This window comes from Aulonocara sp. 'chitande type north' Nkhata Bay, linkage group LG18, assembly GCF_057382095.1.
Source record: "Aulonocara sp. 'chitande type north' Nkhata Bay isolate Kocher_YH1m ecotype deep benthic linkage group LG18, A_spYH_male_GT1.1, whole genome shotgun sequence".
Lineage (NCBI taxonomy): Eukaryota > Metazoa > Chordata > Actinopteri > Cichliformes > Cichlidae > Aulonocara > Aulonocara sp. 'chitande type north' Nkhata Bay.
In genome coordinates, this window is record NC_141361.1 from 18,507,333 (window position 1) to 18,528,914 (window position 21,582).

At 39.8% G+C, this 21,582-nt stretch overlaps 1 protein-coding gene across 2 annotated transcripts in view; it reads right to left on the reverse strand.

Moving 5' to 3' along the window:
• LOC147308364 (phosphatase and actin regulator 1-like) overlaps positions 1-21,582 on the reverse strand; it is a 55,026-nt gene that overhangs the window by 14,993 nt on the left and 18,451 nt on the right. Inside the window, exons 1-5 of one of the 2 annotated variants that reach the window (XM_086273208.1) lie at positions 15,173-15,788; positions 12,245-12,409; positions 6,012-6,092; positions 4,133-4,336; positions 3,240-3,588 (exon numbers count right to left, since the gene is read on the reverse strand). In XM_086273208.1, coding sequence (XP_086129334.1) covers positions 3,240-3,588; positions 4,133-4,336; positions 6,012-6,092; positions 12,245-12,409; positions 15,173-15,458 — 1,085 coding nt within the window. In that variant the 5' untranslated portion in view covers positions 15,459-15,788. Of the gene's footprint in view, positions 1-3,239; positions 3,589-4,132; positions 4,337-6,011; positions 6,093-12,244; positions 12,410-15,172; positions 15,789-21,582 lie in introns of those variants that run through there. The other variant, XM_086273209.1, reaches the window with a different exon arrangement.

The following is a 21,582-nucleotide window of genomic DNA, read 5'->3' on the forward strand; positions in this document are numbered from 1 at the left end:
AAGAGAACTTCAGTACAAAAAGCCTGAATACCAACTAACTGCATTTCTGCGAAGCCCTACGCAATACCATGCAATTCTCTGAGCTGCACAGAAGGAAAAAAAGAGTAACGGATTATACAACTTGCATTATTAACAGCAGCCTGACGAGAATAAACTTCACTTTCACAAGCAGTCACCGGTTGGCACTAGCAAGCAGCAGTGACATATATGACAGATTCATTAATAACGGCCTAGCTGAAGGTTGTTATGATGGGACACTGTGATGTAACCACGTCAGGCTTTCAGACTAATTGTGAGCAACATCAGGGCCATTACTTCCTTATCCCTACTCGAATAGCTTTGGTGAAAAAGAGATCCTAATGTAAGAGGTTACATAATGTGCAATCTGCTATCATGTCCCTTTTCTCCAAACATGAAGAAATGCAGCTCTTGTAAAGAGCAGCTGGTCATGTTATGTCAGGCCAACTGTTGGAGGGACGCCTACTCCATGCGCCTGTGCCCACACATACACACATTTACTTCAAAATTAGGCCATGCTGCCCTGTGAGGCAGTGTGCCGATTTAGACCTGTATGGTAGTGCTACAGAGCTGGCAGGATGCGACCTCAATAACACAAGAGCAGATCTGAAAGTGGCAGACACAGTGCCACAAAAACAAATACTAATAAAAGAGGACACTCTATGCTAATGACATTTCTCAGTGATTACTCTGATTAGACCTGTTCTAGGGACAGCTTTTAGTAACAAGACATTCATTACTCCATAATGACCAGAAACTCATCAGATAAAAAAAAGAAAAAAGAAAAGAAATCAATTCTTTGTAGAAGAAAAATGTCACTAGCAAACGCAAGGGAAAATCTGCATTAAACGCTATACTAATATTAGCCATGTAACTGTAAATCCACCTGCCTAAAACTGCAGATCCCCTTTTTGCTGCTAATAAAGAAGCTCTTTTCTGGTGCACAGACTCCATAAGACCTCTTGGAAAGTGTCCTCTCCTATCAGACACAAGGACTTTAGCATCAGATGCATTAAGTTCTACAAACTGTGATGCAGGGCCTGTATAGATGAGACTTTTTTAACAAATACCACTGATGTGTAATTGGAATGATAATCTAGAGGCCAAGTAAAAACAGTTCAGATCTTTGTGATGCTACACCATTTCCAAGCAACTGCCATCAGGAAATATTGCTTTAGTAATGGGGTGGACATGGTCTGCAGCATTGTCTATGTAGTTAAACTCTCTGTCATTTCTACGGTTTTACATATAAGGACATAATAAAAAGTTATCAGGTATTGCCAGGTTTTAAAATGAGGTAAATACCACCTTTAGCAGCAAGAACTTGAAGTAATCATTTTCTGCTTGACTTTATCAGCCTTTCACATTGTTGCTGAATGAATTTTGGACCATTTTTCTTTACAATTTTGCTTCAGTTCAATGAAGCTTGTGGGCATTTGTTTATGCACAGCTCTCTGAAGATACACTTCAGTCAGCTGAGGTCTGGACTTTGACTGGGCCTTAATTATTTTCTTTTTAAAGTCATTCCGTGGGTTTTCTGCTGTGCTTGGGATCATTGTCCTGCTTGACCCAATTTCAGCCAAGCTTTAGCTTTTGGACAGATGGCCTCACATCTGACTCTTACATTTCAGGAGTTTATGGTCAACTCAGTGACTGCAAGGTGGCCAGATCCTGTGGCTGCAAAAGAAGCCCAAATCATCACCCCTCCACCACCTTGCCTTACATGAGGTATTTGTGCTAATATGTTGTTTCGTTTTCATCAAACATGGCACTGTGCATTATGGCCAAGCATCTCTACTTTGGTCTTCTTTGTCCAAAAGACATTTTTTAAGAAGTCTTCTTCACATGCAACATTGCAAACCTAAGCTCTGCTCCCATATTTATTTATTTATTTATTTTAGATAGAAAGAGGCTTTCTACTGGCAGCTCTTCCAAATAAAACATATTCGTTAAGTCTTTTTCTAATTGAACTGTCATGAACTTTAACATTTAGCATGCCAACTGAGGCCAGTAAAGTATGAAATTTATCCCTCTGGGTTTTTTTTTTTTTGCTGACCACTGCATGGTCTGACCTTGGGATGAATGTGATAGGACACCCACTCCTGGAAACAGCAGCTCTCTTGAATATTTCATACTCTATATACTGTAGAATGATGAACATCAAATTAGGAATGGCCTCATAACCCTTCCCAGATTGATGCAGCAATAAGTGCTTCTTTAAGATTCATTACCACCCAAATTGCTGTTTTTATAGAGGTCCTCACACTTGCTGCCAATCAATTCATCAATTGCATTTGATTTGCAGCACCTAGCTGCTACTTACCCTCTTAATTCCCATGGAATCAGTAAGGCTGTACTTTGTTTTTCACTTACTGCTTTTGCATTTTTGCTTATTTTTTTTAAATAAATAGTGACATGTTGTACTATGTCTTTTATTACTGTTCATCTGAGGTTGTATTTACCTAATTTTAAGACCTGCTAAGGGCTCGATTATGATTATTATTATTTTATTACATTCTAAAACCTTGGGTTTGGGTGTACTTTGTTTTTACCATGACATATAATATGTGTATGCAGTTCTGGCATAACATTCCCTGAGAATCACCTCATCTTCTTCCCACAGTGCATCTTGCACTCATGTCTTCTACGGATAACCAATTCTCACACACCCAGGTGTCAACATGATGTAAAAGAAAATGTGACTCATCAGACCAGGCAGCCTTTCTGTTTTGCTCCCCGGGAAGGTTTTGGTGGTATATTCATGCATGTGAAGGTTCTCAGTCATCCAGGTCATGGTACACTAACTTGGAAAGAAAAATGACTGGACTCCTTCAAGTTTTTTGAAGATGTTTCACCTCTCATCCAAAAAGCTTCTTCAGTTCTAGACCAAATGGTGGAGAGTCCCAGATATATTCAACATGTTGAATATATCGTCTTGGTCAGCATCACAATTTGATCAGTTTATTACATTTGTCCATTTTCTTTCTATGTTTTCTGTAATTTAATGTTCTCCTGCTGCCTATCGTGGCCCTCCCCGTGTTGTGACTGATGAGTGTAGTTCTGTTACATAAGATCCATCTGTGTCATTTTTAAACATACACATGCAGCATTGTTTAAGTTTACTTAAGATATTACATGTGATTTACAGACAGAAACTGAGCCATAATCCTTCCCTGCCTTCCCACAATCAGATTTAATGACCAGAACTGAGAGCTACTAACCTTTCAAACCTCTGCATGGAGAGTGCCAGGGTTTTATTGAGCTCCTCGATGATCCGACTGGGGGCGTGTAAGCTGCCGTACTGAAGCTGGAGCGGGTGACCGTGGCTCTGGTGTAGACCGGCTAGACCGACAAGCTGGGAGGGCAGTAAGGTGCCATGTAGGGAAGGCATGCCCTGGGGAGGGGCAGACTTTTGTGGGAGAGTGTTGAGGGGGTTGGGGGATGGAGAAGGGGAGGATAAGGAGGAGTCCAGCCCCCCTGGAGGCACGCAAATCATCACTTTCTTGGGTGGCAGAGGTGGAGAGTGCTTTCCCCCAGGCATACAGGGCAACTTCATTGGCTGGCAAGAATCTAGGGAATTGTTAAAAAATTAAAAAAAGGACAAAAAGAAGATTCATTGGACTTATTATATGAATGTCATGCATGGCATAGCTATTGCAGTTTATGGTGCAGATAGATAAACAAAGAACACAGATGAGTGGAAACGGCTCAAACATCAGCCCAGAGTGGGGGAATTACACCAGAGTAATGCCACTTCTCTCTCCTGACAGATTGACAATGACAGATAAAGCCAGCTGACCCAACCAGAGAGGGATTTAATGAGACTAGTATAATCCTATGAGCATGTGTGGCTGTACAGGTACAGTTTAAAGCCAAAGCAGTTATCAACACAAGTACCTGCTATTTACTTTTAAAATTAATCATTTTTTGACAGTTAAAGCTAATGAAGCAACACCCAACAATGTACACTTTAAGGAAAAATATTAAATCAAGTGTATATTATGTTGTATTTATTCTGCTTGGATTAAAGAAAAGTTCTAGAAAAAAAAACATATTGCCTGGAGTGATTAAAGCTGCACAGGCATGGAACGGACCATAATCTAGGACAACTGACCTGTGCTGTGGTTTGGGATCCTAGAGAAAGGCTTTGGGGGGAGAGCAGGAGGCTGTTTATGGTAAAGCGGTGGTTTGGCAGGGTTGTCCTGATGGTCACCTGGATAGCCAACAGATTTCTTAGTGGGCAAGACCATCGACGATTTCATAGAGGGCTCCTGAGTGCAGACGCTGCCATCCATTGAGGATCGGAATTCAACGGTTGCTAAAACAAGGAAAAAACTATCAATCTGCAAACAGTCAAAAATGCATTTGACTACACAAGAAAGACACTTTCTAAAAAGACTGCATAAACTAAGTTTAAAATGAACCTGATGTGTTTTTGAGACACTGGGGGCTTGGACTGTTTACAAACCCGAGAGCTTTTTTATCAGCACACACCAGACCGTGGAACAGCAGCAGACAAGCAGTTTGACAGAACTTTTGAATTTTAATTCTTTTATAGTTCTCATCCATTTGATGTTTTTTTCTTTTGCATGATCACACTTAAAGGCTGACAGTGCAAGTCACAGTGCTGCTCACATATTTTCTGACTGCCAGTGCATTTATACAGCATGCCTCCCATATTCCCAAATTCCATCTTAGCTATGGACTTTGTTTTTTAAATAGAAAATCACAACAACGTTTCACTCCTCTAATCTTTTTAACATTCAAAAAATTCCTCAAGGAGACTTGTTATTTTTTATTATTAACTAAAGATAACAAACTAATAATTTGTTGTAGTTTTTCAAGCTCTTTATTCAGGGATCATTTCTAGGCTTTCATTTTGAGGCCGGTGCTTTAGGAAGGATCTATGATACAATACAGTAGCTTTCAACACTGTGATGGGAGATACTGAACCATTTAACTTGTTCCATGTTTGGAGATGCTTTTCTGCATACCTTGGCTGTAATGAGTGGTTGTTTTAGTCACCACTGCTTAGTAGCTTCACCTGTCTTGTCTTTCTTGCTTTTCCATGAGCTGTTGAGTTTCTGCAATGTGTACTCATTCACTGTCACAGCATACAGTGTTTTCACATTTAGCTATTAAACTCAGTTTTTCAAAAAATAATGAAAGCCAAAATCTTCCATAAACTGTATATAAAAGATGGACGTAGCTATTATGACATCAGTCATTGGTTGATCAAGTCCCATCCTAATTAAGCCCTCTCATGATTGCCATCTTTATATTTTTAAACTGGGTTTCAGAAGTGGTAAACCTGAGGCCTACCATGTGTTTTGAATATCATGTTGTATTCAGTGTAATGAATATCATGTTGTATTCAATAACACATGAAACTAGCAATTATGATCTTGAACTTGTCAAATCCTGTTTACTATACTCACAGATCAAGTGATCAGTAGCGCTGTTTTCCCACACTCTTGTGTACAATTCTTTTTTTTTTTTCCTCAGAAAAAAAAAATTGGGCCATTAAAAAGAAAAAAGTTTCAATGCTTTGGCTTCACCTTTAAGGTCCAGAAGCTGTGTCTATCTTTTATATACAGGCTATCATTTCTTTCTTATCTGCTCTCCTCACATCTTGGCAAGAGTCAGCCGAGCTTCTCTGACTTTGTTTTTGATATCCTGCGGCATCGAGCCCCCTGTTGTGCGATTCAAACATAATAAAATATATCTTTAGGTTGTGTAAAGCACATCAAATCCAGATCAAACGGGGTTTTTTTTTTAAAGCCACAAATTTTCTATAATGAAAGATTCTATCTCTTGAAGCTCTGTGCCAAATCTTGAAGAGTGCACACCAAAGGCTACTGATTAACAAGGAGATGAATAACTGAGGACCTTTCAGTTTGGTACGCCACCGTTACCCTTCTTGTAATTTCTACTTAAATCTGAAACAGTTTCCATCTGTTAAATCAGAGAGAAACTGCAGAAAATCAGCTCACCTTTTTCAAAGATCTCCTTCAGCACTCCTCTCTTGATAAGCTCATCTCTGCTCTGTCGCATTGACATCTTCCTCTCCAAAGCTGATGTTGTAAAGAAAAGGAGTGTGATAAAGAGGTTTTAACACTGTAACTTGTCATTCAAAAAACTATGACCGTTATTTCTTTGTTTAACCCAGGCTAAACAATTCACAACATGGATGTGGTCATGTGTTTCACAACATTTTTTTTTTAAAGACGCATTCACATCAACCACTTTTGATGTAACATTTCCAAATGCCTAGAAATGTAATAAATAAGTAACAAACATCAAAATTACTAGCAATATGCTAACGAAAGCTTCTCGTTTGCATCACAAGTCAAAGAAATATTTATTTACTTGCTTATTTGTTTCCTTTACTCAAAGTGTTCAGCAATCAGAAAAAGAAAAAAAATGACCAATCAAACATCTGGTCCAGCCAAAAACCAAAACAAAACAGGTTTTCTTTTTGTGTGAAATGGATATCAGTCACTATCTGCATTCGGTCACTGTGATAATCCCATAATTAATCCCAGTTTCACCATATACATTTCGTCTGGCTTATTTAGATTTTGCTGTAAAGATAATCAGTCGTCTCTGCTGAACAGTTAGAACAATTAGAAACTGTTCCCTGTTTAACACAGATAAAGGATAAAAAAGATATTCCAGCAATGCTTCTCATCGTAATTCATTATGCAAAAGATGCCATGTCCCATAGCTACTGTTTCCTTCTATTTTTAGGCTTTGCGAGTTGAGGCACTTAAGATCTTCTATCAGTAGGCTGAACAAAAGCAGTAAAATACTAAAAAAAAAAAAAGAAAAAAAAAAGAGAAGTTGTTACTCATTTTAAAATCTAATCTTGCACAGAAGCTAATTAAGAACGTGAAATGAGGATGAGCAATAACAACAGTTGAGCACGCTGCACAGGAGACTCGTACACCCTGTGCCCAGTATGAGTGCTTGACATATCAGAAGCCCTGACTTCTGAAATCAAAAATGTTCAGTGCTACTACATATTCAGAGCACATTGGACAAAAATACACTGGCATCTTGACCTCTCTATTCCTTGCACATCGTTCACAGCACATTACACTTTAAACCCACTGCTCAAAATAAGTCAAAATCACTACGCTTCTTTATGAGTTTCTCTATGGTACCAGGTGTTCATCATCAATGCTTACTTCAAAAGCTTTCCAAAGCTTTTTGATCAGCCCTGAGCAAGGAATTAGTTAAAAAGTTAAACATATTTTTTGGGGAGCGAGCATACATGACCGAATATTCCCCAATATGCCACACTCCTTTACTTCAGCTGCCAAGTTGGCATATTGCAGTTTTTATCCTTTCATATGCTTAGTCCATAGCCTCGCCACGTGGGAATGTCAGCTCAACAATGAATGCAGGACTTGGAACAGAAGAGTGGATGTGGCCACAGGTTGTTAATTGGATTTTGGATGGGAATGTGAGTCCCTGGTTTAGGCTCACATAGGCAGTACATTAACCATGAGTCAGGAGGTGATGGTCCACTGTTTCTTCCATTCTCAGATTAAGGAAAAAAGCAGCAGGATGGTGGTCTGAGCTATTTGGGGGGTGACGTTGGTTGATGCCATTTCTTGCTCTAATGTTGAGGCCAAGAACATCAATACTTGGTTACGTTTTCAAGCGTATCTCCTGTTCTTTCAGCCCACTAGTATGTGTTTAAGGCTTGCTTGGGGCTGCACACTGGTGACAGGACAGCACAGCACATCATGTGTGGCACTGACAATGATCAAATATGTAACAGATGTAGTCATTCTTAACCTTTCCTTAATTTAAAAACATCCGTATTTTGAGGTTTCTACAATCATCTCTAGCTGTTGAGTAACATGTGGCTAACAAATTTAATCGAAAATAAAATATTTGCACATTACCAAGCAATTTCCATAAAACTCCCACAACCAACTTTAGGTTAGTGGTAACAACTGTACTGTGAAGTAATTGGATTAAAATATATATATATATATATATATATATATATATCTTGGAAAGTTAATATCTTTGCCAGACATTTGCCTCTGCCAGATCTAATAATAAAAGATAATAGGTTTTACAATGCAGCCTCTAAAAGCTTTCTCCTTAAAACTTTCAACTTTCAAAACTCTTGCATTGCAGTTTAACTTAGACTTTGAAATCCCCATCACGAGTCCATTATTCTTTAGTCTTTTGTTTAACAGAGCAAACATTCAAATGAAACTCTAACCCTAACCCTTCTAAAGAAGTACAGCACCAATTTGTTGCCAGAGTGGGGAAACCTGGGGTTAAAGGTCATTACTACGCCAGTTGTTTCATCCAAAACGAACAGCAATTACTCAGAGCTTTATGACATAAGAGCTCTTCTGCGGGATGCACACAGTTATGCAATACCATTAACTCAAAAGCCTTAATGAGGATATTATGTCTTCAGACTTGACAGGCGGCGAATGTTTGCGAAACAAAAGTGGAAGCTGGTAAAATTAAAGTGGACACGTGCAGAACGTGTGCCGAGCATGAAGTAAGGAGATGAAACTCTGGCCATCCTTGCAAACCCCCCTAAAAGCCCCCACTCTGTTTAATATTTAATCAGCACATTATTAGTGTGCAAGAAGTGGATTTCATGTTCATTTCATCAGGAAGGTCCTAGGGGACACACACACACACACACACAATTGCGTGTGTGCGTGTTTAGTGTCTGTTTAGTGGGAAAAAATGCCACTCCCTCAAAATACCTGACTTTGATACAGAGTGCTATTGACTTGGACACCAGAGTAGCTGTCATCACTTGTCAGTTTGTAACAATGTTTATTATATAAGTTTAGTGTGCAGCTGAGGTACTCAAGTTAAAAGCATCAAACAGGATGCACTCTTATCACTACCAAAGGGTACAAAGCAAACCTCCATATCAGTATATTAGAATCTGCAGTAGCCTTCAAAATCACCTTGAATATCAACCAAGTTCTATTTTAAAAGTCTACCATAGCCCAAAGTGTTATCATTGCCCAACACTCCAACCACTCAATCTGTACCAAGATGAGAAGATTAGACACTCATTGGGGAGACTCAGCTGAGAGCATATTAAATGAAACTGGCATATCTAAGTTCAGCCTCTACTGATCTGAGAACACTACATTTAGTTTTTTAGAAAAAAAAAGAAAAGAGAAAAAAAAAAAAAAAAGTAAATTCCACTGCGAAGTGACCCAGATAGTCAGAACACATCCTACAAACCCTGAGGCACAGTAGCTTAAAGTGGAGTCTTTTACTGAGGCGTTTCTCTCAGTCTGACTCTCACAAAAAACTGGAATAAAACTTTGATGGTGTCTTCTATCAATGAGGAACTCAAGCGTTAAACCTCAGACCTCAGAAGCTTGAGTGTGGCTAAAATACACTTTAACACCTATAAAGGACACAGCAGGCATGCAATAGGCAATCAACTTCTCCCTTCATACAGTGTACAATGGACACGTATGAAATATGTCCTTTTTGTTAAAAATCATGCGAACATCCAGCATGAGTAGTGCAATTGGATGACTGCTGTTCATAGGGAAATGTGCTAATTAGATTAAAAATAGACTCCCTGATAACATCAGACTACAGCATGCATGTTCTTTTGATAAATCTCTTCTCGCTAAAATCTCTTCCTGATACAAGCTGGCTGTAAAAATTTACCAAGCACAATAAGACAGCATGATAAGACATCCAGCTGTCAGATGCTTCTCCTCCCTCATTCCTTCCTGAGGTAAAGAGTGCAGCCTCCCAGAGCTGGCCTTCATCTGCTTAAGATCACAACACATTAATAATCCTCTACTGTGCCCAGTGTCCAATTATCCATGACAACATCTTCCTGCCCAGTGGCTGGTCTACTCCCTATTGATACAGGAGTTGTAATCAACAATAAGGTAAGCACAGACTACTTCAGACACAAAAGACAAACAAGGACCATCTAAGGCCAAGATCATAGCAATGCAACTATAACCACTGCACATTTTTGCTGATTGCTTAAGCAACAGACAAATACTCTTGCAGACAAAATGCTGTTTTCAGCTATTAATGATGGTGTACTAAAACAAGTCAATAGCTGGTAGTAGCATGTGGCAGCAGTGTTCTTATACCTGCTGACAACAGGTCAGTAATAAAATGAGGGCAAGTACACAACACAGTTTCCTTGATAAGGTGAAAAATTATTCCTTTAAACACAAACTTGCTAATGGTTATACTGCACAGAGTCTTTCTCGGAATCGGTCTGAAAAGAGCAAACTATTTAAAAAGAAGCACTAACTTTTCATACGACTGCATAAAGGCTTATAAAAACTATTTATTTTTCATTTTCCTCACATAACTGTACTTCACAGTCATGGCTGAAGTTCAATACATGGCTGGCCACGAGAAAAACGTTTGTGTGCAGCGAGCCATAGGAAATAATACAGAACAGAGTGATGTTGTTGTCATGTTGTATGTGAAGCGCTTTAAGGGTTCACCAAGAAAATGTTACCTTTTCTAAATAAAACGTTTTTCTTGGATGGATATTTTTTTATTTCTCAATGAAGCAATAATCCATTTTCAGTAATCACAGGATTCCTCTGCACCATACAGTTAACCTACTTTCCTCAAGCTTAGCAGAATTTCTCATCTAGTGACTATACTAAGACAAAATACCAGCCATTGGGCCTTCTCTAAAATACGTCTAATGACTTATTAATCATTCTCTGACCATAAGATTGATGTTTTGTGAACACCTGGTGCAAACTTGCACCACGATGTGCCACTGGAACACATTGTTATTGTCATTAAAACTCTTCAATGATTCATGGTGTATAATTATTTTCATTAATGTTAACCTGGAAACACTTGTAATTATCTTAATAAAAACCAAATGTGCATTTCAATAATAAGGACGTGACCCTGTGAGTTTTCTTAGACGCTCTCTTGCTACAGTTAAAAATCCTTCTGCCAGCTCCTGTCATTTCAATTTATTGCACAATCGCACGCTTGTGGCTTCAATTCTACCACTGCCAGTTGCAGAAGTTCAGGCCACATTCCACTTATTTGGAACTTTCAGAGTTAGGTTCACGCTAAAAATGGATGAGACAGAGCTGTGGTCTCTCTGAGGCCAATGTGCCTGCCTGAGCATCGAAGTCTCTTGTGAGACTGCGTACCACCTGTAACTTAACAAGGTGATCATCAGTGGTATGGCAGCTCAAAAATGCCCATCAAAAAGGATTGAATAGAACAATAGTAGCAACAGCATTATTTGGGGACAGAAGCATTATGCACACAAAACAAGTGGATAACAAAAGCAATGAAAAGCGTCATTTCTCTCAGCTCCACTCAGCATTACCACCATTGAAACAGAAATTATCTTTTGTTGGCTCAGCTTTTGATTACTGTCCTTAACCACAACAAGAGAGATGCTATTATCACAGGGCTGACATGACTGTACCAGTGAACAGACAGAATCTCTGTGGCTGTGTTATCAAGTACACACTTCAAAAATGCAGTTTTTTTTAAGTATTAAACAACTCAAAGGCAGCTACAGTTAAAAAAAAAAAAAAAAAAAGTCAAGCACACATCTTGTACTTCTGACAAATGATGGAGCTGACGAAAAGAGGTCGCAAAAATTAAAACGGTCAAGACTCAAACAGCAGCCAAAGAAACCATGAGCAAACCCAACAGATACTGAATCATTCAGCAAACTCACACCAGAAAATGTTAATTGAATAATGTTACTAAATGAGAACATGCTGTTCTGTTCACACTGGATTTAGCTCCCGTCCATAAAAGCAGGGACGCTTCTTCGAGCCTGGGAGCTACAGTCTGACAAAGTGCCTCCTCCTTTCCAAGAGGCTGACAGAAAAATTCAGGATGTGTCAGTCGAGGAAAATAAATACAGCCGGATCTGAAGAGACCACGTCCTTCACTCGACCCTGACAGCACTGGGCTGAAAGATCAAAGCAACTCTAAAGAGACCTCAAAACATGAAACTCCAGCGCTACACTGAATCAATTTGCTGCATTGTGACTCACCCTGGAGACTGAAAAACTTAATCAATTTTTCTTTTGACCAAAGGATATGCATTGATTCCCCCCGCCAAAAAAAAAACAAAAAAAAAAAAAAACTGAAACCACACAGGGTACAGTCTTTACAAGTATTGGAGTTATTATACTCGTGTCACTATTATGCGGATAAATTATGAAAAGATGTCACGTACCAGCTGATGTCTGCTTGAACTTCTCGCTCTTCTTCTTTCTCCATTTCCAGGGCTTGAGGAGCCGCCCCAGAGTTGCAAACTTGCTCCGCCGACGGATGGGTGGAGTGTGGGTACCAGAGACCAAGGACTCCGAGCGCATGGCGGCAAGCCTCTCTACTTCCTCCGCTGTAAGGGGGAGAGAAAACAAAACAAAACAGATTTAGTTTAGGTGAGGATCCAGAGGAGGTGATGGATAGTCTGGATGATAACTAAAGGCAGCAAACACTTTTGTTTTTTAATATCCAAGCAGAAATAATCTGTGCCAAGCAGCCTCCAGAATTCAGCACTAACTAGATGAGGCTGAATAAGAGCATAAACAAACCTGCACATCATATGGCATTATGCAGGATTTGCTCTGGGTCTAAACAGTTCTAGGCTGTAGACTGACTGATGAGCACCTCATTAAGGGGGAATATTTCAGCTCTTCATCAAATATTCACGAGGCCCGGCCCTATAATCTTTTAAGTACTGTTTGACTTCAGAAGCAAAGAATGTTAAGTAATTTGCTCAAACACAAAATATTACATGAAGAAATAACTGCGAATGCAAACGGCTACAAACAGCACTTAAAATGTAACACCAAGAGGAAAGCTGGCTGCTGGATAAGAATACAAAAGGCGGATGATTAATAACTAAGGGGACTCGAGCTGAAAATCTGACTTAAACCTACTTGGCAGCTTGTGAGATTTAAAAAAAAAAAGAAAAGAAAAAAGAATTACGCAATGCCAAAAAGCTCTTCTCTCTTCTCCTTACTTTAAAACCTAATCTTTAAACTTAGTCTTTTATGTAGTCAAAAAAACATTTCATCAGAATAGCAAAATATCGCAAATGCGACTGCGTGCAAGAACAGCCGATTAGTCAGGACAATGCATGTTTTTTTAAACTGCATTTTTTTCTACTAAGCAGCCAGTGAGTTCCATTACTTTCCATACTTTCGAGATCAGCTCGCCTCGGTTGTTTAAATTAATCATCTCTGCATTTATAATTGCCAAAATACATCATTACTGAATGATAAATGTGCAGACTTTTCAAATCAGTTTGCACATGCACCCATACAGAAACTGCACAATCTTGCAGCGAGAGCGATTAAGACAAACAATAAACAGACATTTTTTTTTATTAGAATGAACAGCATCGCTTGGGAATGTCTTAGAATTCTCTCAAAACTCTTGGAAGCTATTAAAAAGATGACACAAATCACCTTTAAAGTATCTTATGAGCATGCAGCAGAAGCAAACAGAAAAACTCAAAAACCGCCAAAGAAACCCCCTAAAATCAGCAGTGTTAAAAGTCCAGAGCCTGGACGCACGAGGTGACCCTCTAGCACATCGTGTCACGTCTGTTGTCAATGTCACCCGGTTGCATCAGATCATCACCCATGACATGCAGTCAGGGAATCTGAGGGTGTTTGTTTGTTTGTTTATTCTTTTAATAATTGCATCACTTTTGCAATGTTTGCCAACACAGACATGCCGCTTAACAGGACAGCCGCCTCCCTGGGGCAATGAGACAGTAAATAAATGTGGCGATAATGCAGTGCTGAAATCAGTCCCACGGACCATTATTTGAATGCTCTGCAGCATCCTTGGAAATCCTTCCACCACAGCACTCTATAAATAACCCAGCAGTCAGTGTTAATTGAATCCAGGAGAGATTCAAATGGTTTCGTTAGCAGCCTAAAGGCCAGATAGAGACAGGAAGACAACGAGCTCTAAGTTGAGCCACATCCAGGAGCCAAGTAACAAGCTGCTGTACTGTATGACAGAGAGAGTGGCAGTAATGACTCACTGTTAGCAACTTCAGTGCTTAGGGCATTGCTTCATAACATTAAACACTACTTAGTGTTAAGTACCACAACCTTAACTCAAAAAGGAGTATGGGTTTGAAAATATATATTTATATATACTTTTTTTTTTTATTATAATTATTTTTTAAATGCACACAATAGAAACTGCAGTAAAGCAGTTGGGCCTTCCTGTGAAGATGAAACCTCTGGATACTATCTCCCCACAGGTGTAGGTATCTCAGTGTGCACTCAAAAGCCCTCTTATCCCAAAATACAGTGTTTACTACCAGATTTATTTCTTTTTTTTATGTTGTTGTGCTGAACTATTTAAAACCAGTACACATAGAATCAAAGTCTACACTGTAAATGTGTGATGATGCAATTGTAATTGTGAGAAAATCCTAAAATCTGCACAAGAAAAAAATAAGGAAATCCTCTTCCAAGTGTCCAAATTCATTGGATTTTCCCCTTTTCTTCCTCTTCTTGACATCAGTCTGATTGCACGGCAGAATCCTTATAACCTACATTCTCCACCACTGTAACATGAGCAACTGATGCTGCTGGTTTTAATTAACAACACTTTTTTGCATGCCAAGATGGCTGAGTGATGATGTAATGACACCTAAGTGGGGGGGGGGGGGGGGGGAATAGGCTTTGTGCAAACAGCCTGCACAGCTTCATGCTAGAGGTTAATACTGAGATCTAATGACAATAAAAAAAACAAAAGACGCAGCGTATTTTTGCGGTCAAACGACAATTAACAGTTCAAAATATGAGCAGCCCAACCCTGTAAGAAGTTCTGATCCAGTCAGAGGCAGTTTCCACAGCAGCAACAGTGATTCACTCTCCTTCAGGAGAGTGGTGTCATTTCAATGCACATCGACACTAAAATAATATAATCTATCCCTCGAGGGGAAAAAACACTATATCCTCAACTGTATCCTCACACAGCCTGCTTATCAAATCGCATATTAAAAAAAAAAACCCCAAACAAAACAAAAAACAGAAGCAACGTAGCCATCTTCAGATGTGTGCATCCTGGATGGTAACAGCTACCGCAAACCTACTATGGGCGAAACCACACAAGGTTTGAGCCTACTCACCGTCCTGCGTGTCGTTTCCGCGGCTGCAATTGCTGCAAATGTGCTTTATCTCTTTCCCGATATGACAGTGGATCGTAAAAGGCATGGTGTTGTTGTTGTTATTGTGCGGATGCTGGCCGTGCCCCTTCTTGTTGTTCAGAGACATTATTTTGACCAAGCTGAACGCCTTTTTCTTAGGTTTCTCCACCGCCACGGGCGTGTTTTCTCGGCATCCCGTGGTAAACCAAGTGCCGTGCATGATGGTGGGCGCAGGATCCACGCTCGGGTAATTGGCCGTCTTGAACATCGGGAAGCGAAAACGGAGCGGTGCTTTAAACGGAGCGGCGTTACTACGTTTAAATTAAAGGGCCATGGATCGAGTCCTACCTGACCTACTATAGCAGCTTCTAAGTATTTGGTCGCTTGTCTCTTCGGTAATCCCACACCTTTACCTGAGATCCCAAAATGTGCAGCCTACTTGGTTGCGCAACGCAGAAGTCGCTGCTGCTGAGAGAGAGAGAGAAAGAGAGAGGGGAAAAAATCTGCTGCCAAATCCAAGAGAGCTAATAATAAAACCGAGGCTGAATGGCAGTGACTACCTTTCACTCCCAGAGCTGTAGACTGCAGTCGGTTGTGGCTAATCCACGATTAGAGGAGCTGAGGAGTGAGTGCCTGTGATTGGCTGCTAGGTACGCGCTTCTAATAGGCCAGCCTGGACGCAGGAAAAGTTGCTCCTCCATCCACAAGATCACAGTTAACTATTTCTTCTATTATTAAGCTGCCTAATATGACAGTGCCATTTGAAGCAGCCGCAAAAACCACAACACAAACTAAGTAACACATCTAAGCATATTAAGTATAAAACAATTTGTTGTGCTGTGTGTTTGGGTGAGATGGACATATTGATTTTATACTGAGAAGATCTCAAACATATTTAATCAAAATATTATTAGAATTACTTCACAAACTGAGATGACTGGAATAGTAATGGGTCCAAACACTTAGACGGGTGAGTGAATGTTAGACACAGTGATTCAAATTATAACAATGCTACTGATTCCCATAGTCAGTGCATCCCGCAGCTATGGAGAACTTTGTAAAACACAACAATATATATACACACAGTAGATGATGTCATCAAATGTAATAGCTTAAAAGGCATGCTGACATCATTCAGCTTAGAGAGCTTCCGATACAAAATACATAGTGAAACAATGGAACGTAACAAACCATGCAAATTAAGCACTTTAAGGCTGCTTCCATCACACCTATGTGCACACTTGCTGAAGGGCAGCAAAGATGACTGTAGAAAAAACCCCAACACCAATCTAATGCGGGCATGACACCAGACAAGTGCTGAGAGGTCAAATTAAAGAAACAAACAAAGGGAGTTTAATCAGTGATCTGAAAGCAGAATGAGAGGGCTCAACCTGAAGAAAAGACGCATTATGATGCCCTTTCTTCAAATCACAAATTCCAAATAGCTACGCCCTTGATCCCCAAAGTTACTGTTCACATTCTGGAATAATTGATAGTATTAACAGGCGGTTAATAAGCCTTTAATTGTGAAAAAGATAACGGGAACCCCACGGCATTTCCAAACATGTTTCAAAGCAGCGCATGGTTGTGAAGCTGGGGTGGGGTGGGGGGTATCTTTGATGTTCCTTCAATGAGCTGCAGCTTATTCCACTGACATCAAAGCGCTCTCTGAAATGAGGGACAGAGTCACGCAGATTTACTCACACCACGGTGCAATGCAGTAGTTGCTCTTAGTTGCCTCTCTTTGGTGCAAAGTTTGTTTGCACTGATATGTGTTAAACTTTAGGACCCCGTGAAGCAGAGTTTTTCTTTTTTAATATACAAAACATTTTGCAACAAAGAGTCAGGGTTTAGCAGATAACAGGGACAAAATTATCTCCCTTACTATGCAAGGAAGATAACATTGCACCAAAGTGTGACTCTGTACAGTACATGCGTGCTCGCTATAGAACGAGGAGCAACAGCCCTGATAAACTCAAGAAACCTGCGTTGCTTTCTTCCTGTGCCGGCCTGATAACAGCATTCACTCTGTTTGCTGCCGCCCAGCCAAATAATTCTGATAGAGGAACACAAAATGCGCTTAAATCAATAGTGATGTGTGCCAAGACTCATGCATGCTAGCCTGTGTAATTCATCCTCAGCTTTTGTCTTACAAGAAACAAATCAAAGGCAGGCTATATGTCGGCTGCAAGGAAAGAATAATAACGTGTGTCAGTGTTGTTATGTAACTACTGTGTGACGCAGTGTTGGTCAGGGCTTCACATGACTCACTTTTAATCAGCTGACCACAGTTCATGCCTTTTGTGACGGGGTAAAATGTTCTCTTTTTGCTATCTTTCATGAGTTTTTGTTGTTTAAATGTTTGATTTCTTTCACTTGTTTCATTTCACTGGTCACTGTCTATGACAACTCTAGTTATGGATCTTGGGTATGCATTGGCTCCATAGTTATATTCATCTTATTGGGACTTGTTCTTGCATAACCCCACTAGTGTTCGCAGTGACATTCAATAAAAATGACACACCACGTTGCTTACTGTTCATTACTTTAACTGAACCACAACCATAGGGTTTTAATTCTTTTTTTTCTTTTTTTCTTTGGCTTCCATCCATCCATTCAACCGCTTATCCAGTTCAGGGTCACGAGGAGCAGAAGCCTATCCCAGCTGCCATAGGACACTAACACAGTGTTCCATGCATTTCAGCATAAATCTCCAAGATGACTGTGACTCTTAAAAGAAAAAGACTTTCATGTTGATGACAACATACCTGACACTTGTCACAAACTCTCACAATAAACTTCAACTGTCAGAATAAGCTCAGGTACAGCTGCTGAGAAGTGTCTGCCAGTCTATTCCGACTCATGCTCCTTCTGATAGAAATGCTGGCTCACAGCACTGTTTGCCAAGGAGTTTCAGTAAATATTAGTTATCTGCTTTTTTCCCCAAAAAACTTGTGAGGCTGTGTAAAATGTAAACAACATCAGAATGCAATGCTTTGCAAATCATTCAAACACTATTTATAACTGACAATGCAAGGTACAAAACCAACATATCAGATGTTTAAAGTGAAAAATATCAACGTTTTTGGGAAGAATGTGAGCTCATCTTGAATTTAATGCTAGCAACCCTCAAAAAATGGTACAGTGGCAGCCAAACACTAATTTTCAACCTAGATCTTGTGTAATTTGGCATAGCATGGCCTTTTCTCCCTGTTTCCCTTTCTCAAGAATGGTTTCTTGACAGCGATCCTTTCCCTGAGATCATTTCTGAGCAGCTTCAGTGAACAGTAGATGGATCAACTGAAGGTCCAGATGTATCTCTCAGATCCTGTGCCAGGTATTTGCTGGATTTATTCCTGTTTCTTACGATATGACTTTTTGATACTGTTCATCTGCTATAGATAGTTTTCAGGCCTTCCAATTCTTCTTTTGTCCTCCACGTGTCCAGTTTTTTGCCAATTTGAAAAAAATAATAATAATAATTTAAAGACACACTGCACACCACACATGCTGAGCTATCGCAAGTTTTCAGCTAATATGTCTTTGGGAGTCACCTTGTAAGTACAACCTTTTTTGCTGTTTTTTTTCCTCAAGACAGAGTTTTGTGACTCTGTTTATTTCATATTTTGGATTCTGGTTCAAACTGGTTTCCATGGCTGCTTTGCAGATTTTAGGCTAAACAATCTTACAACTTCCGACTGAGCAGCCTGTCACTACAAATCTGCTGTTCCCATTCTCTGCGTATCTCTCTGTCTCTTCCCATCTGTCATTCTCTCACTGCATTATTATCTGCCTCGCTCACTCATAGTAAGACAGCACCACATTTCCTTGACACAATCTAGAAGATAAGATGATAAAAGTGCAGCGCTTTGCCTTTTGCACATTTTTTTTAATTTGCCACGGGGAAAATGTGAAGGATTTTATGGAACCGAATCTCAACTCTTTTATGAAGTTCCTGGCTCCACCTTCTGAATTAAGCCATATCTTTTTTATCGCAGGCAACAGAGTAATGTGACATGATTATGTAAAAATCCACAGACAGCAACACGTGTGAAACAATGTTAATTTATTTAAAACACGAGCACTTGTTATTTTGTTTGTTTTTGTAATAATTGTGCAGATACTAACCAGCTCAGCCACTTAAGCCGACAGAAGTGTTCATAGAAATGGTCACTAAGTGTCAGGGATTGTGATAACATGCCTGTAACTACCCTCTAGTAAACTGAAAATAAAAAGCTGCTCACTTCTTATTTCTGTCATATTTCATTTCCCTTCTTGTCTTGTTTATGTCTCCATAATCTTTCTTTATTGTTAATTAAACTGATAAGTTTTGAATGAAAGGTGCTGCCAGGATATGCTACATGTGGTAGGTGAAGTTAAATATAATTTACTCACTTGCATAAACTTAACAAAAGCAGCTGGGTAATTGCTTAAATATGAGTATTACTCACAGTAAAAAAGACTTTAGAAAAGTACATGCAGGTGTTACATTCTGCACTGTGTTGACACTGCAATCTGCTAGAAAACAAAAACAGAAGAACCTAAAATGAAATCATTGCAGTAGGAGGCATCCACTGCAGAGCTGCCCAGCTTTTTCCATGCAATAGTCTTTGCAATGCTGCCATCTAGTGGGGTCAGTTGGCATTTTGCCAACTCTAAATTCAAAGCACAAAAAATATTCAGTTTCGTCACCAAACATTTACACTGTGCAGCGACATTTATGGACTCCAAATGTTAAAATATCACGAACACTGTCTGTAATTGGGGGAAATATGATGATTTAACCCTCTCGCGTGCACGTTTGTGCGCCAAGACGCAGTGCGCAGAGTTACTTCCAAAGGAGAAGCGATGTGCTTCTGACCACCGGCTTCCATATTCCAGTTTTGCCATAGCTACGACGTTATTAGCAAGCAGCCATCTTCATCGCTAAATCAGGTTTTGTTAATTCAATTTTGTCCACTACAGCGCAGTGAGCGAGATATTAAAGGTAAGTGTTCAACACCCAACTAAGCATCAATAAATGCCTAAGTTGTGCGAGGTGATGCAGCACTATAGTGAGTTTCTCCCGTTTGCAAGTATCCAAAATCCTTCTGCTGTTTCCATTTGTGCTGCTCGGCTCCCTGCCTCCCTGTTCCGTGCTTCTTATCGTCCCTCCTCTGCAGCTTGTGTCTGCAGCTCAGTGGGAGATAGTGAAGCAGGGAGCTGTGATGTACTACGCTCTGCTGGAGGAATTCATTATCACAGTGCTGGAAATAGTGCCTGAGCCCCACCCCCCCCCCCCCCCCCCACACACACACACACACAGCGTACAGCTAGTTACCATGCACTGTACGTGCAAGGTAAGGAGTAAATACGAATATAAAATAATAATACCCAATCTTGATGAAAACGTGGAAGGGGCCAAATTACAAATTACCTAAATGGACAAATAAAAGATAACTGGCAGTCATTACCAAGCCCTCACACTCTGCAACATATTTACCTTCATAAGTAAGTTCCTAAACTGTCTACTGCATCTGAAAGGGCAGGGGAAGATGGCTGGCTGAATGGATTAATTGGTAATAAACGTAACAGTGATCAGTAATGATAATCAAGCAGCCATTCTGCATAATTACTGGCAATGAGTAATTCCCTTTTAAGTGTCTGAATAATTTTTCTACAACCGCTTGGCTGATAGTTTGACCCATTAGAACTAAAGAAGCAATAATCCTCAAAGGCACAAGAACAAGCGTTGTCGATCACGTACTGCGCTACCACAGCGGACTGCACATTTTTATATGCACATCAGCACAAAAGCAGGCCTCTCTGCTTTTCTCCTGAATCTTGTTCATGGTGTCGAAACATAAACAAATATAAAGTGAAAGCATAGTTTTCACGCCAGATGAGAACAGGACCAGCGCACGCATTTCACACATTCACACTTAACATGCACATTTCCATTTTGACCTCCTCAGCCAGCTAAAATTGAACAACATATGCCACCAGGTGGTGCCAGAGATGTGCCTCAGTGTGGATTTCAGATCCAGTTGCTCTGCCCACAAACTATCCAGTGTCAACTGAGCAGAATGAACAGCCACTTTACAGAGCAGGATTCAGGGGTAGAGGCTCTTGTTAAACACCTGTCTGTCTTATATTTTTATATCTTTCTCTTTGTAAATTCTGTTGTTAGAAAATCTTCCAAATGGAGCTTGGCCCTAAAGATAACTCAGCTCTGCTGGCTAGATTGAAAAAAGTCACATTTTAATCTGAAGAAGTTGGTGCCAGTACCTGAAAAACAATGAACAATGTCAAAAAAAATAAAATTATTATATAAATACATATGTCTTGCCATATGCTTGTTAGCAGTATAAATCAACCCAGAGCCAAGTAAAGATGAGGGCAAAATTATTAGG